General features: G+C 39.9%; 1 protein-coding gene across 1 annotated transcript in view; it reads left to right on the plus strand.

The window, feature by feature from the left end:
* The window catches only part of FBXW8 (F-box and WD repeat domain containing 8), a 51,793-nt gene that overhangs the window by 3,641 nt on the left and 30,524 nt on the right, over positions 1–17,628 (plus strand). Inside the window, exons 3-4 of the mRNA XM_064466135.1 lie at positions 6,613–6,777; positions 7,374–7,462. Of these exons, the coding sequence (XP_064322205.1) occupies positions 6,613–6,777; positions 7,374–7,462 (254 nt within the window). The remainder of the gene's footprint in view (positions 1–6,612; positions 6,778–7,373; positions 7,463–17,628) is intronic.

Here is a 17,628-nt window from a genome sequence, read left to right on the forward strand (position 1 = left end):
TAGCTCAGCTGATTGTGCTTTTAGTTATTGGAAACACTTCCAAAGCTGAATTAAAAAATAATAGTAAATGGGCTGGATTTATAGCTTGCAGTTGAGTAGAGTTAAATAAAACATTTGTGGCTTGGGCAAAAGCAAAGCCTTAAAATTTAATACGAGTACTTGCAAAGGCCTTTTGATTCAAGCAAATGTATTTAGAAAAAAGTGAGTGCCTTGCTGCAATATTTAGAACTGAACACTTTGCAGTGCTAAGGGCATGGCAAAAAAGCTGTTCCCCCCTGCTTTTCAGTGTGTGACTTGAACCATAAAAATTGGAGTAATGACTTTTTGTCTGTAGTGATTTCATGTGAGGCTGAACTCTCAAATGACACTGATTTCCTCCCCTCGCCTCCACCCTGGCAAGGCGCTTATATTTTCCTTTGGTGATACTTTAAGATAATACTTTCACCAGTCTGTACTCAGACACGGTCCATAATTTATGTGTAGTTGTAAACTGCCTGTCTCTTCAGGTAGGTTTACTAACATAGACACGCACACCTGACTACTTAGGACTGTTCAGGCCACACTGTTGAGATTCTTTATCTCCTTTCCTCGCACATGGAATGATGAACCTCCCCTCTGAATGAGTCTTCAAAGCAAACTTCATTGGCAAGTGCTGATTACCCTGTGAAATAGAATAGAGTATAGTGGATGTTCATTGTCCGCTTCTCCCATGGCTGCTATTCAGTGTCTCAGGCTGGTGTTCACTGAACTTTTATGTACAAAGCACATCTTGCAAGTTTGCAAAAATCCAACCAAACTCATTCTTTGTGTAACACTCAAACCATGCCCTGACTATAAGAGTAAGGAATGTTAACATGTGAAAATTGAAAAGTGACAGACAGGGTATAGCTTTGTTGTGGACGGTAAACTAGACACAAGTATTAGTCAAATGGCACGTGCATTGAAATGAAATTGGGCTCTTAACATTCAGTATGAGCAAGTCATAGTGTTCAATAGCTACAGGTGGTTATTGCTTGAATCTTTGACTTGCGAATACCATTTAGGAACAAGAACTGTTAGAAGAAAAATAATCCCTCTTTTAGGGCTTCTGTTGCAGAAGGGAAAAATTATCTGGGATTATTTTTTGGTGCTGTCCAGGAGACTGAATCTTTCAGATATGCTCAAGTTTTTGTCGTTTGAGGTAGAGATATACAATCAGTGAAAGCTGCATCCCATGAAATGGAACAGGATTGCATTTTTGAAGTGGATTATTTTAAGGTTATTCTTTCTCTGTCATGCCTCACCTTAGGCATGATCAGTTTACCTCATGGCGTAGTAAAATGACTGGCTGATGAAGGGCTGCTCCTTTTCTCTGCACTTGGGCTGCACTTGATTTCTCTCTCTCTCGCTTTGTTGTTTAACTTGAACCTGTTCTCATAAGACGTATTTAACACTGAGAAAATTTTCCGTATTTCTCATTTGCCTCCTAAGATTTAAGTCAGTCGATCCTACGTGGCAGCTGACAGGGAGCTGAACAAATGCCCACTGTTTACAAAACTTTCTGAATGAGATGAATATCCAGTGCTTTTAGTGCAGAGCTGGCTTCTTTTTAAGTGTTCAAATAAAAAGCAAAGCAATAAAAATAAATACCATTTTCATTTTTCTCTTGGTGATTTTGTTTTTGAAGGGTGGGAAGCCCTCTTCTGTTAAATGGAAAGCCCTGCTGCTTTACGGTGTTACCGTAGAAAGGTTTTTTTATTAAGGCGCCTTGGGATTTTAGTGAAATTGGGCCAGTTAGTGGAATTGGCATCATGAACTATGTGAGTGCCTTTGGAGAAAACCTGTTTGCTTAGTTCTTTATGCCAAATTGGTAACCGACTAACAGTAAAGTAGCCTGACTGCACAGCCTCTTTGAGATTTAATGACACTACAGACTGCTCTGGAGAACTTTAATTTCACCCTGATAGTTCTCCCTCCCCCTCTTCCCCACAGCTTTTCTTTGATTTTTGGAATTAGTACTATAAAACACAAACTATCCGTATGGCACTTGAAATATGAAAGCCATGTGCAGCATGTAAATTAATGGTGTCATCAGTTCCTGAGCTCTGGTGGGTTTGCAGTAGCAGTGCGATATTGAGTAGCATCCAGCTACTGTTCATATCCCATGTTTATATTTCAAAGAGGAAGGTATCCAGGACTTAACATGTCAGCAAAACAGTCCAGAGTGATGGCAGAATTTTCCCTCTGCTTTGTGCCAGCCCTATGAGCAACTTTTGATTCTGTTCTGATGACTGAAAGAAGTATTGATGCTGTGAATGACTCCTGACTTCTGTGACAAGTGGGTTTGAGAACAGTCAGTCCTTCCTCCTGGTTGTGTTGTAGAGGGACAAGAAAAACAATCACTTGGGACACCACAAGTATCACAAATTGAAATGCATCAGAAGTTCTTGTGGTATTTGGGGCTGATACTGCAGACATCTGCAATTAACTTCACTCATCATCTGAACCCGGCCTTTAAACTCTCAGCTTTGTGATAAGGTGATGTGTCTAATTTATGAAATTCTCCGTATACTTACAGTTGTTACTGCTTTCTAGTAAATACCAGAGACTGCATAAATCGCATTTTGTGGTGTGAAATGCTTCTTAACAATACGTACTGAATTTTGGCCATCCTAAAGCAGTTTTATTTCTGAACAGGTCGGTGGGAACTTGACTTGAACTGTTAGCATTTTCATCTGTGAGGTGGTTTAGAAATGTTTGCCAACAAAACAATTGTGTATGTATCTAGGACAGGAGAGACTGTTTCTAGGAATTGAAGAATGAATTGTCTTGCATAAATCAAGACTTTCAGATGCTTGCCTCTAGAGCTTCTGGAGTTATCAAACTGTTAGGCTTTTAATGTTTAGGCATTTAAAAACAGAAAATCTCCTGTATTTTTTTGAGCATACTTTTGCATCAAGGTTGTATACGGGTAAAAGTAATCGTCCATCCTCCTCATAGTTTAGAGAGAGAGAGAGCAGAGGAGTGGATGGATAAGGATATCCTGGGCTCAGGATGAGATTTAAAATAATGTTACAGCTCTGAATTGAAAAGATGAGCAGATTCCACCTGGTAAATGTGCATCTGAATGGCTTTGGATTAAATACCGTTTGATGCTACATATTGTGCTGAATTGAAAGTCCAGATATTTCTAATTGAGGCCCCTGGCTTCAGCAAATGAACCCTTAATATGTCTTTGTGTGACTAGGGAAGAAAATACAGCTAATGAAACAAAGACAGTTATCAGATGGAGATGGATGAATAAACCATCATTAGGATTTGAGCCAGTTGATTTAGACAGGATTAGAAGTAGTCTAGGATTTGATGGAAGAGCTGGGGTTTTTTAGGTTTTTCTTTTTCATGGGGGAGGAAAAAAAATCCCCCAAAGGCAAAACCAAATAGCAAAACCTATGTCAATGAAAGCCTGTGAAGTCCTTCAGAACATTATTACTTGCTGAACTGTAAGATATAAAACTGTTCCTGTGTGGAGCTCAGGGGAAACCAAAGTTTCTTTGCTGAGAACAGTCGAACTGTAGTAAAAAGAGAATAGGAACACTAAAGACAAAATTAAATTGGGGACTCTAAATCTATAAACAACTCTGTAAGATGTTGTCATTGATCATTGTTGGAGTTTCTACATAGTGTAGATTTGGAAATAATTATGTTCGTAGTTTAATAAGAGCTGTGTGCGTCTCAGCTACTCTCCAACAAGCCGAATGTATGGGTGTGTATAAATAAAGCTGTAATGCTCTGCCTTTCAGGGCCTCACCTGAAACTCTTAAGTCAAGCAGATCTAATAAAGCTGACTTCAAGCCAATGGTTGGTTTTAATGCAGCAGCTCACAGTGGTGCTGTAAAGTGAAATGCTTGAGACACTTTTATTAGAGATTTCTTGCAGCTGAGGCTCACTCAGTGGGGCTTTTACAAGGGATTGTCATGCCAGTTTTGGTGCATTAAGGAAAGGCTGCGTTAGGGACCCTTTGGAAATTCATGCTTGTAAAGCAGCATGATTCGATGTAATTTGATTAAAAAAAAATCATAATAGGATAGGATCTTTATTCTGCTTGAATGTTTGCTCCTGAGAGTTGAAAAGGCAGTCTAAATTTTATGTAGTGTCCCCCCCCCCCTTTTTTTTTTCTTTAAATTGTCTTTATAAAATGCTTTTAAGACCTTGAAACTAGAAAGGTCTGTGCAACATTGTCTATTTTGGCAAACTCCAGAGGTGTGTGTGTTGGTTTTTTTTTAAGCAAGGCAAAAGTTGGCATAGGTTCGCTTGCTTTACTTCTGCTTGCGTGTTAGCCTGTCCCCTCAATGTCAGCAGAAACGTGCTGGTGTTACGGGAGCGGGGCAGAGGTGCACTTACTGTCGACTGGGCTTGGCCGGGTGCTCAACTCCTGCAGAATAGTTGTTTTTTTGTGTGTCAGCAAAAAGCTTTTTCCTTTGAGCAGTAATATATGGATTTATATTACTTTAAAATCAAACTGAGAGCAAATTCCCCACTAAACTGTAATGGTTTCAGATTTGGATTGCTCTTTTTTTTGTGTGTGTGTGTGTGTGTTGTTTGGTTGTTTGGGTTTTTTCTGTTTTTGAACTTCCTGAGTGTGTCCCTATAGGGACAGGAGCATTAAGCACTGCTTTTTTTTATTACAGGATGATGTATAATGCTAGAGGAGACTTGGTGCTGTTTCTGTCATTTCTGTCATTTGTAAGGCAGTTATTTTTGCCCTATCCAGGTTGTTTTCTTTGTCTGCTGATGGAAGGGGATTGTAATTTTGCTAGTTTGGATTGAGGTCTTTTAGAGATTATTAGTTCTGCTGAACTTGGGTATTCCTGTTTGAGAGCTGCTTGTATATGTAGGTATATATGCAGGTGACTGGGTCCACCTCCCTTTTTTCTCTCATATAAAATTTTTGGTTTTTTCCTTGGAAGAAACAGGTCATGAGAGATGTCTTATGATGCAATTCTTGATTCCTAGTGGGATGTTGGTTTTTGAGAGCAGTAATTATATGTGTGTGTCTTTACAGCAAGACCAACAGACAACACAATGTAAACAAGATGGCTGGAAGCGTCATAAAGTTTTCATGGGGGGATCTGTGCTGCTCACTGCAGAGCGTACTGTCCCTCTGTTTGGGGACTATATCGTATGCAGGGAGGTTTGGGGCCATGTGTGTAAGATGTTTTTGCACTTATTGTGACCCAAGGAGACCTGTAAGACACAGGGTTGTGTTGATGGGGCTGACCTGCTTTCTGGACCTTAGCTGCTGTCTCCCCGTGACGTGGGTGTTCTCACTTGGTTGGGCTGACTAGTCAGTCTTGGCCTGATGCTGTGCTTAATACAGCAGACTAAGGCATGGTTTTCCAAGTCATCACATGTCAAATTTCACAGATCACGTGACACTCTTTGATTTATTTTAGGTGGGGGATGTCGTTTTCCTAACCTCTCTGTAAGCCTGACTGTATGCTTTATTGTTCCAATGGCTTATCTTCTGCAGGACTTCTTGCAAATCTGTACCAGCCACAGGGATCTCACACTTTCAGTATTGCTCATGATATATAATTTTTTGACCCTGTACTTTGTATTTGAAAGCTGTGGCTTTAAGAAATCGGAAGCAAGGTGTGCATGATAATGATAAAATACAAAGGAGGTTAATATTTTAAAATTGAGAAAATATAATAGTTCATCTTTCCTCCCCCTGTGCTGTGCTGTATCTGAGCAAAATGTGGAATGAATGGCAAGTAAACATGAAGATGTGGTCCTGTGAGAGTCTGTATCAATGGGAGACCTAGATGCTTGGTGTAATCTTGGGACTGAAAAGGGCATTAGATGCTTAATTGTAAGTTGCTAAAAATGATGTCAGCCTGAGAAGGCTTTTTTAATCTTTTGGAAGCAGCGTACAATTGATTGCTGCTTTCACCAGTAGCAGTTTTCATTGGTTACATCTGTTTTTTTAAACTAAGAATTACAGAGAACAAATGCTACTTAAGTTGGCTCTTGCCTCTTGAATCTTTAATTCTAAGCCCACAATTGATTATGATGAAGCTGTTCTCTCTGAAATGGACAGCAACTTGAGGCTACTTGAAAAACTTAATAATTCATTCCTGTTTATGCATACTGTAATACAATAGGTTATAAATCACTAATGTCATACACCTAATCAGGCATTGTCAGTGGGACTTTAGAGATATGGTGGTGTCATCTGAGAGGTTTCCTTAGCTACAAATCTGAAAATAAATTCATATATTTGCACTAAACTTAAAATGCTGTCATAATTGTTTTCTTCTTTTTCCTTCAAAATTTTCTAATACACTGACATTTCAGGTTGGCATTGTGGCCACTAAACACTGGCATCCATGTTGCATGGAGTTTTAGTGCAGTAGAAAATCAGTTACTTTCAAAATAATCCATAGAATGCAAGCATTTTGTTAAGGGGGTGGTTTTTCTATATATATAGTATATTTGTTGAGATAAGAATTAAGGCCTATATTGCTTTATATGTGTACATTTCAGATGATATTTAAATAGTTTTATATTACATTTAATTTTTGCTTATAACTTTATGCTATATATATATCTATGTAAAAATTTGATTTCTAGGTTAGCAGGATGTGGAAAGTACTTGCAGAAGATGAGGTGTTGTGGTACCGGCTGTGCCAACAGGAAGGATATCTATTAGATACGAGCATCTCTGATCATTCCTGCTGGAAGCTCGCCCTCAAGAACTGCCGTGCCAGAGAGCGCGCTTTGAAAACCAACTGGAAGGTAAAAGGGGATTTCTTTAATGGGATCCAGATGCTGTAGAAATATGGGAACCTGGTTCAAGCAAGTGGTAATGAAAAGTTGGTCTTTTGTATTGCAGCTTCTTTTTGCCAGTTAAAAGGGGAAAGCTGCTGAAGGATTTATGAGGCTTTGCCCTAGCTGTAATACCTTTCCCCCCCCCAATGACTGATTACATTTTGGAGTGAGTCTTTGTTTGCTATGATATTCCATTGACTTTGGTGAAAGAGATACGTTTATACTTCAGCCACCCCTTGATAATGATAATCAGCCTTTTAAGATGAAGGCTCCTTCCTCTGCTCGTTACATAGTCTGGTTACAAGAAAGCTATCTTTTTTGTTGTTGTTGTTATAGTTGTTTCCCTACCTAAAGATTATGAATGATTACAAAAAGTGATAGCTTCATTCTCTTTCATTTCTGTCTGTAAAAATTCCAGGAGGAAAACATAAAATAGATGGGTCTTCTCTCTCAGGTGCACCGTCAGTAGCAATAGTAGAGCTCGGAATTTCCAAGAAGCAGCAAATAAACTTGGTCAATGAGTATATTGCAGTTCCCACACCAAGTCTCGTCTTTCTGTGCAGAACCGCATCGGTGCTGTGAGCCAGCTGCAGTATGAGGTGGGAAAAATCCTTTGTGATGTACATTCTTGCGACGGAGTTGTTATTGCTGGGTGAGTATGAGGTTGCATAATGCTCATTTAATCCTCGCTGTTTATCTCATATACTGCTTTTTAACAAATTCAAAAGAAGCATTTGTTTGAGGCAACAAGAAGGAATTTTTCTAATGGCAGTTCCTTTGTGGGTAAGGTAAATTGTTCTTAAAGTGACTGAAAATGGTTATCTATGAGTAATTTCAGCAGTGCAAATTTTTATTGTACTATTCAAAAAGCTATCTCACGTACATATAGTCCTTGTAAAAACTATAGTACTTTCTGATGAACTGTATCTATTGGTTTGCTGTGGAAGCACTCAGACTTTATTAAATATTGAACACATCTACTGAAAATGCTCTTTTTATGATTTTTTTTCCATAAATATCTCTTAATCACAAGGATATTTCTGTGTGCTGTGGCAAGATAACTTTAAAAGGACTGTTACTTTTCTCCATTGTTCTTTAAAAGACAACCTGGGCAAAAAAAACCACCCACCTGAAAACCAGAGAAACTCACTCTTCTGGTTTCCTAATATGAAGCTCTGTCAGGACCATGATTTCAAGTTAGCGATTCGTTTGTTTTACACTCTTAAATAAAATTTTAAGAACCTCCTGAACTCTTGGAAGGGGTGAGTGTGACTGTCTCAGTAACTGTAAGGCTTTACTGTATTCTGCTTGAATTTTACAGGTTCAGTCATTAGTAGCCCTCCAGAAGAACTCACACAAGTAAATAAAAATGATATCGTCCTGGGGGCAATCAGAGGACGTTGTCCTTAACGTACCAGAGTTCCATATTTTATGGTAGTGCTTCACGTTAATAGTATGCTTGTGCATTGTGGGATTAGAGAAAATGCTCAAAAGAGTATAAAATTCACTCGCTGGTTAAGGAAAGGTGCCTTCAAATATATATCCATAGAATCATAGAATGCGTGTGGAATCATATTGCGTGTAGATAACTCTTATTTACATTGAAATGTTTTCAAATGCTGTTGAGCAGCTGAGGGCAGAAATCTGAACTAACAGACGGCAGGAGGGAAAGAGGAATTTTAATCTTTGATGGGTTTGCAGGTTGTTTTGTGATTTGTGGGGGTTTTATTTCTGTGTTTGGAGGTCTCCCTTTCTATCCCCTCCATCCTCTTCGTTGACTATTGCTTCTCTTTCTCTGCTTTTTATGGAATGTCTTTGCTCCTGTAATCAGTTGCAATAAAGCAATGAAAATGCTTCTGCTGAAGAGCTGTGTAGTCTGTGACCTCTGGAGGGGCAGTGCCACACAGTGGTTAACCTAAACAGCGGCCATGGGAAGAGGCTTGAGAATTTGTGTGGCTGGAGATCTTATGTTGACTCCTGCCTGATGCTGAGACTTCCTTGGGCCACTGATAAGGCACGGCAGCTCTCAGGCTGCTGTGGTCCGCAGCTGGGATCCAGCTCTGCTGATAGCAGCCTGACTTCTTTTGTGCCCTTCAGCTTGGGCAGTGTGTTTCCGGGCCTTGGCTAGGGATCTACACTACTGTATCTGTTCCACTGTATCTAATGAAACCTCCTGTACTTTTCTGGGAGCCAGAAACCCCAGTTGTCTCTACGCTGATGCCAAAACCTCCTGCTCTTCTTTTTCTTCGTTTTCTCCATTGGGTTTATATCCAAACATGCAGTATATAAAAGGTAGGCAGAATAATTTTAATCTGTAAAAAATCAATGAACAAAGGAGATAAATCCTGTATGTTAAATTCAAATAGTCCATATTTAGCTTGTGTATTAAAGAAATGGGGTTTAGGCAGTTTCACACAGTCTTTTCATAGTGGTTCCCCAGTTCCTCCAGTATCTCTTGATTCTTCTGGTGAGTTTGCCTCAATTGGCATGGTGAATGGAGGTGGTGCCCTTAAAGAGTTTAGGTTCCTGTAGGGCTCATGGAAATAGGTGAGCAGGTAAAGAGACCACTGAGGGAAACACTGCACGTGCATATCCATTAGGAAAAGCAATGTTATGGGTTTCACTCAAATTACTTTTCAGTAACTTCCCTTCTCTGAGAAAATGAATTTTAGTAATGAAGTATCTTTTTGTGAAGCTGTGAGCGTACATTTGATAAAACAATGTGGGGAAGTCAGGCTTTACCTGGTTAGTAAATGAAATGCTTAGCGTATTAGAACACAAAAATTATAGTACTTCCTTTACTGTTTACTACTTGCCCTTCACTCTGCTTTGGTAGCTTGAGATCTCTGAAAGCATCTCTTAAATTGCTGCAAGCAGAAAACTGTTGTGTGAATCTTTCCCAAAAGAAGATTAATTTGTTGTTCTGCCAGTGATGATCGAAGTCTGAAAGACAGTAGCACACTGCTCCTCCCCTCAGTAATATGTCATAGTAAGTAGTAAATATCAAACAAGACAGACTTAAAGTTATAACTGAATCTTCCAAGGACGTTGTTAGATCTTGCAGGGGAATATTTCATGCATTATATGCATTTGGTAAGTATTTAGGATAGGTAGGTTGAGGAATTTCTTGGGGTTTTGCTTTGTTGTTTTTTTTTTTTTAAACCGAACATAGCCTTTCTCTCCCAGCTTATAATATTGTACCTAATGGCATTGTGCTTTCAAATTTGTCATAAAAGTGTAATGAATCTGGTGATCAATAGCTAGCTGTTACATTCTTTCAGTACTGAAGAAGTAATTTAATAGCTGAGGTTAACAGAAGTCAATTTTCTTCTCAGTATAAATATCAATTATCTGTTACATTTAATGATTATATCTCCAGTTTCCCAAACACTTATGTGCTTAGCTTTACATGTGAATAATCATAGATTACAGCGATACTTGCCATGTGCGTAAAGCTACACAGACATGTAACTTTGCAAGACGTGAGGAGTTGGTGATGATCTTAAAGATCATTTTGTATGTATCATTTCCCAGAGCTTCTAAGCAGTTTCTTGTGGCACTATTTACCTTTGGTCTATAGTCAGGTTGCTGCTCTGGAGAAAAATAGGGCCACTCAGTTTTTAGCAGGTTTTTTGATGTCTGACTTTGGGGAGCAGCTGCAGCGCTCTGGCTCAGCTCGGTCAGGCCAGCCAGGCATTATTCTCTGTCTTTACAGCTGGAAACTGGCAGTGTATAGCAGCTGCTCCCTGGTTTCAGGAGGTTCAGCTCAGGATCTTGGTAGATCAGAGAATGGTTATAAAAAAGGGGTGGAGAGAGAGGTTCTCCAGCAGAAATGCTGGGGTTGTTCTGTATTTGGGGCCTTTGAGCACGCCTGGGAAAAATCTTACTGGGTTTGAAACTGCTGTGATAGACCTTTGTTAGCCAATGTAAGATCTGCGGTAGATCTAGCATGCTTTATTATACTGCTTGAAACTCTTCTGGGAAGTGGAATAACTTTTATTTTGGTTGTTGTAAAGCTTTTTTATTTTTCTGAAAAGGAATTTGTACAGCTTGTGGACAGTGTGACCTAAAACAGCAGCTACAAGTATGATCTGTAGAGGCATAGTTTGCCTGAACTGGTTCAGGAGTGTATCTCTTTCCTTCCTTACACAAAGTTAACAAAGATAAACTATACGGGGTTAGCTCTCCCTTAGAGAAATGTACCTATTTCATGCGCTCTCTTCTATTTTCTCCACGCTGCTGCCAAAGCTCAAGCCAGAAGATGGCAGAATATCAAGGATTGATTAAGTGCAACCTGAGCTGCGAGCCGAAGGTGGCTGCTAGCAGCTCCACTTTCTCAGAGCGCCTTGCATTTACTGGCTGACATCAGATAATTCAATCTGGCCTGCATGCAGAGCATCTTGTGTTTATCATTAAAATTTCATCCCAGTGGTTACGATGCTTGTTTTTTGGGTCAGACCTTGAATCCCTTTTCATTTGAGACAGCGGTGTTTGTGGTTACCTCACTCCCAATCAATGTTGTATTCGCTAGCCTTTCTACAGTTACATGTCTCGAAGGATCTTCTTTAAAGGGATGTTGTCCTCCCCCCTCTCCATATTCAATTCAAATGTAATTTCTTTAAGTCAGAGTTTACTTAAAGCAATTATGCATCTGCTCACTTGGCTTTTATAAATTTCTACTGATGATTAGGTTCACTGTACCTGACACACACAGAGTACTTTTTCTTTCTTGGCAGTGCTGGCAGCCACGCTGATGGGCATTTGTAGTCAGAGGCTAGGTCCTCCTGGAGGTGCCAATCTCGGAGCATGCATCTGGTCCTTGTTTGAACTGTGTTGTCATTACACAGTGGATCCTGTGGTGTAACATGTCCGTAACATGTTGTGAGACCGTTTTGCTGTCTGACCGGCTCTGTCTGAAATACTTAACGTGTCCTTGAAACTGTGCAGTAAACTTGCCTTGTGTCGGTGGTGATCATCTCATCTCACAACTCGCCCCGTTAAACCACACCAAGTCTGCTGCGAGTCAGGGTGATGTTTTATTGTGCACTGCATTAACTTCTCTGTGCTTGTGGAAAGGGCACTGTGGCTTTGCTGCTGTTGTTTGTAGCTCTGAAAGCTTCCCCAATGAAAATAAACGAGAGAGATCCAGAGTCAGACCACCTTTCCAAAGACCTGGAAATATAAAGGTGTCTGATGCTTTTTCATTCTTCAGTTTTCTTTGACTGAAGGAGGAGTTGTGGACTGTTAGTTAGGAGTTTGCATAGATGGAGATTTAGGGGCATGCCTCTCCTGTGCCATAGAGGCCCGTCTACCAGATGCTGCGTGAAATCCTGCACTCCTTACAGACCCTTCTGGGAGTCAGCCCTTGGTTCTTCTCTTTGCATTTTAACTTCAGAGGTTTTCCTCCTTCCCCCAGTAAGTACTATCTTCTTTCCTAGAAGTTTTATTTTCTTGAGTTAGGGCTAGTGAGATTCGTGTGCTTTGAGTGCCTCAATAAATTTGCAGATTAACACTTCCTCCCTTTTCAGGGTGGAGCACACCTGGCATCTGTTTCTCCAAGTGGTGTTCGATAAAGGCATTGAGAAGCAAAAGAAGAACTTTCTAAATATCCTGTGTGGTTAGTGGAATCATCTGTTTTAGAGGTTTTGATTGTTTTGATTCTCTCATACTGAGAAACTAAATGCACCGAAATAATTATCATAGTTCAGTTCGGTTGTCTTTATTCTGAAGGAGTCTTATGGGATTACAGGTTAAACACTGCAGCACTTCTGAACAATTGAGGCCTTTCAGTTTAAGTCATTATGAGCAACAGACAGACATAAAAGTAACTGCTACTATATGGTAGATCTCTTTGTTCTCTAGGATCACCTCCCACACTGCTTTCCTCTTGCTCAAAGGTGACCTGCAAATGACTTTTTAAAAAATGGGCTTGCCACTCTTTCTAGCTTCATAATGATGTGTGAAACTAGCCCGAAAGGCTTGAAAACACTTCTCTGCACCTTCTAAAACTTCATGTCAACTCTCATCTAATTTGGTTTTTTTGCTATAGGGCTTGTGGGCTATTCTCAAGGTATTTATTACTAGCTCTTGCATCTTAATTCAGTGTGCAGACCTGAGGAAACCAAAATATTAATTAGTAATGAAAATGAATAAAAGTTAACAAACCAAAGTCTTAAACAGCCTGAATAAACCCCTGCCTTATTTAATTGCTTGAATTTCACTTGTATAATGCCACAGCTTTGACAGGTTTCTCCCTCCCCTCCCAGTGACTGGGAGCCTGGATGTAAAACAAAGCAGTAAGGCAGAAGGCAAAAATACTTGACTTTTTCCTTCAACCTTCCCCAAATCCTGTGTGTTCTTTTCACTCATTCTCATCACTGTTAAGAAGTAATAAGTGTCAGACCTTTTTTTTTTTTTTAAGTGAGTCACCTTTAGGAGGGTTGAAAGCAGGATGACATCATGAGTTCAGAGGGGTCGGATGACAAACTATGGCAGTTAGGTAAGGTTGTGTTAAGTGACAAACATGTTGGCTTCTCTGTCATCTTGTGAAAAAGAGCCTTTCAGGTGAAACCAATAGTAGAAGCCTGATACTGACTTTTTGTGAAAGCTGCTCTTCCAGCCTGCCCAACCATTACCCTATTGGTTTACCTATAGGTTTTGCTGGCTGCAGAGGAAGGCATGGCTGCAGGGAGATGCGCTGTGTGCAGAGTGATGCCCAGTATTCTGAAGTCACAGTAGTTCTTTTTGAGCTTGTAAAGCCTGGGTTTCTGCTCAGGCCAGACAAACACATCCTTCTTTCTAGTAAACTCCTTGAATGTTTCATTTTTATCGTTTTCACAACATACCAGCCTCTGGGCGGTTGCCGTCAGTGCCTAGAGTTTAGGTGATACTTTTCCTCACCGTTTGCAGTGTGTAGCAGTTTGTGTTCCTTCCAACGGGTAAACATTATCAATTTGAATCACCATTCAAATGGTGATTTCTTGCTTGTATCTGAAGCTGGAGCCATTGTTTTTCAGGGCTGATGGATCAGATCCTTCCCAAATTGCATCGTAGCTCCTCCTGAATTCTTTTGAAAAAGGTGATTTTTTTTCCTCCTGCCATGGCAGTAGCGTTAGGCAGTACCTGCAGTAATATGTTTCCTTGGTCAGACCAGCTGCTTTTAGTTAATGGGCCAGGGCTGATGCAAGCCACTGGAACCTTGATCTAAATGATGGAAGATTCTTGGCCTTAAAAAAAGAAATTACTAGAGACGGTTTGGCTTTCTCTAACTTGTGCTTTTGAAAGTGTTCATTAAAATGTTTTGCCTACCTTATAACCCTTTGGCTTGTTTCTGTTCCCTTGGTATGACATTTGCATGCACTTAATAAGAAAGTGAGGCACGCGGAGGTACTTAGGTTGGCGAAATGTTAATTTTGTTACAGAGAAAAATGATAAGCTGCAGAACTGCATGTTATCTCCAGCAGCTTAACCCACTTTCTAGAGCTACGATTTCCTAAATGAGGCCTTAAGAACAAAGGTATAAGCTTTTCCACAGCTTAGTTTCTGTGAGTGTGGTCCACAGATGGACGTGGGTTGATGAATTGGAAAGTCAAGTTCCCAGCAGATGAGTTTGGGAACTGATGGTAGGGATACTTAGAATGTATTTCCTACATGTTAAATCTTAAAGTGGTTCCAGATCTGTTTTGGTACAAGTTAGTCACTTTTTCATAGCTGCACTCATATATCAAGCAACCCAAAATAACGCTTAGAAGGAATCTGGGACATTACTTTTCTACTTTGTGTTCTTCTGTCAGTGTTAGGATTGTTTCAAATGCTGGTTTTAGTTTACCCCCACCTGTTTTTTTTCTTGTGGTTTATGGTGTAGCTTTCTGCCATGCTATGTAATAGCAGAAAATTTTCTCTTTTTTCTTCCATTTGTATTTAATTTTTTTGTCATTGTGTTCTATTTATATTCCTTTCTCCTGTATCAAGTAGTTCTGTACTCCGTCATTGCCACTAGATGGTTTTCCTGGTTCCTTCCCTTAAGGAATCCCTTAGCCACGCTACCTGTTGGTCATGTATGTAGTGGCACAATCGATGTCTCTAAACTGCAAAGGAGAACACAGGATGGCTTGGGAACTTTTACCTCTTTCATTCAGCCTTACTCTGTGAGGCATCTGATGTGGTAAACTTATCTAATGTCTCCATTACCCCTCACTTAAGAGTAGCGGGTCTTACCATTGAGTATAAAGATGGTAACAGAATCCATTTAATTTTGGTGTTGTCTGTTGCGATGGAGGTATCTTCCAACTTGCAGTGTTTCTGATGGAGAAGCTTTCTAAAATTGAACGTTGTGAATTACAACTGTCTTATTTGCGCCTTATAGAGAAGATGAAGCTTAGGAGTAATTGGAACCAACTCACAAAGGCATTTGGGCTTGGGTTTGCATGTTTAATTGGACCTTATTCTTAAGCCTACTGTGGGGGTCTTTGACTTGATACGTTAATTAACCACATGAAGGACTGGTTAGTTGCTTTTGGTGGAATAAGGATGAAAGGTCCGAGATGCTTGTTGCAGCAAGACAATGCAAAATACTCATTATTTTACTTGCTTATCAACAGGCATCCATTTAAACAGAGCTATAGCAGAGATTGTTACTTGAGCAAAATTCCTACTGACTTCAATAAAATGCATTGACATTGTAAGGACTTCATAATAAGATCTTTTGAGTATTAACAGATGGTCACTGACTGCCTGAAACAAAGTTGTTGGGGTTTTTTTTGTTTTGTTGATCACCGCAGGTATCTGGAAACTGAACAGACTTTGCCTTCTGGAAATCAAACCTGACTGTGAAACAAAGGTTTCTTCTTTCTCCTTCCTTTTTATTTTCTTGCTACAAATTCTTCAGAGAAAATATGGAAAATGTAAACTGATTTCTGAAGTGTCTTATCAAAAGTCTTTGGTGTTCAGACCGACTTAGTGTAGTAAGACTTGCCCTGGAGAGGTGTGCTTGAGGCAGCCTACAAAATGCACTGACACCAGCATCCTGTTTCAACAGAAACCCGGCGATGGTCTAGTTGACCTGCTTGTTTGAAGTGAAATTCTGCAGTGCCAACAGTAAGCAAGCCATGAAGGAAAGCAGTTTGTCTTTGCTGCTGCCATGGACCGAATGAGTAGAGTCTCGACTGTTTTGAAAATGTTCCTGTTAACAGTTTTTCTTTTGTGTATTTGTCAGTTTATATATTAGTTGCAGTTGTACTTTGCACAAACACTAATTAGACAGCCATCAACACTCGGGGCCAAAGGCTTACTAACAATGCAACTGTGATAGCAGTGTCTTAATTGGTTGAGTATAATTGTCATTAGGCAACGATAAAGACATCTGGGGCTCTGGAGAGAGATCAGCCTCCCCCTCCTCCTCTTCCCCAAATTTGTTCTGGCTATTGCTATCCAACACAGTTGAGCCTTTTCAGATGAGGTTCTGTGTTTTGACCAGTTTCCTGATGTTTTTCTCCTTATGAAATCGTCTGCCTCTTCAGCACCACTTCATTAGAGCAGTGCCCAGCCTCCATCTCTGCTTCCTCCCACATGTGCTCTGCACTTCGCCACCTGCTTCCCAGCCATCGTGGGACATGAGCAGCTTTTAACCCTCAGCTCCTTCTCCTTCAGTCTTCTGCTTTCACTTATGTGAGAGGACATGAGGAAATTGTTCATCTCATTATGACATCACTGCCAATAAAAAGTAGTAGTAGAAATGCTTTTGATTAATGAGTAGGTATTTTTATTATGGTACGTTTGTAGATACCATATGAATTTAATTTTTTTTTGTTTCTCTATACCATATGCATTCCACATATTGTTGCTCAATTTCAGCAAGGTTTTTATGCATATCTGTAAAGCTTAAGCTGAATTTGGGGGATATATTTTTACAGATGTATACATATCTGTCCAAAATTATAGAACTGGCTTGTCAAGGAGAAGTACAGTTAGAAAAATATAGCTCTTGCCTTTTTCCTGCTGCTGCTTCTCATGTGTACACACTGAAATGTTCAGAAGAACAGGAGCGAAGTGAAACGTAAGTCCATACAAGAAGGGGAGTTACTTGGGTGGAGAGTCTTTGTTGACCGCTGAGAAGGATGTCTGGTGAATAGGGAGAGAAGCACGCAGAGCCAGAGCTGAAAGCCAGGGGCTGCACGGATGAAACGCCTTGGAAGGCATCAGGGCAGGGAGTATCCGGAGAGGGGCAAACTTGGGGATGTAAGCAACAGTCTCTTTCTTGTTCCCTGTTGTGCTTGGGAAAGTAAGACTTTGAACAGCCTTTCTAAATGCAGTAAATCAGCTATGGTCTCTAATGTGGTTTTGCTTTTTTGTTGTTTTTTTGTTGTTTTTTTTAATTGAACTTGAGAACTCAGAATTTGTAGGTTTGGGTGTTGGGTTGTTTGTTTGGGTTTTTTTTGCACAAGTGGCTTGTACTATGTGTTGGAGTATTTACCTGCTACTGCAATAATCATGTCATTACACCCTCCAGGGGAAAAAAAGAAACAGCTGAATGCTGTTGGTATTATCGCAAATGTATTTGTTGTTACATTTAAACAGGAAGTGGTTTGGGTATTTTTTTTTTTTATCTCATTCCAGCAGAAAGCGATGTGGGCCTTTCATGGCCGTCTTGATAGAAAAATCAGTAAGTGAATGAGTTTGGAGGACTGTACCTGTTCTGGGGCAGAAGACTTAAATCTAGGGTTCTTTCATTCAGTAGCTGGTAATCCAAACTAAATTTTCATGGTGAGGTGTAAAAGTTGTTGGGGTAGGAAATTAATAGAAATACTGAAATTAGCTAAA

The sequence above is a fragment of the Phalacrocorax carbo genome, chromosome 15 (assembly GCF_963921805.1).
Source record: "Phalacrocorax carbo chromosome 15, bPhaCar2.1, whole genome shotgun sequence".
NCBI lineage: Eukaryota > Metazoa > Chordata > Aves > Suliformes > Phalacrocoracidae > Phalacrocorax > Phalacrocorax carbo.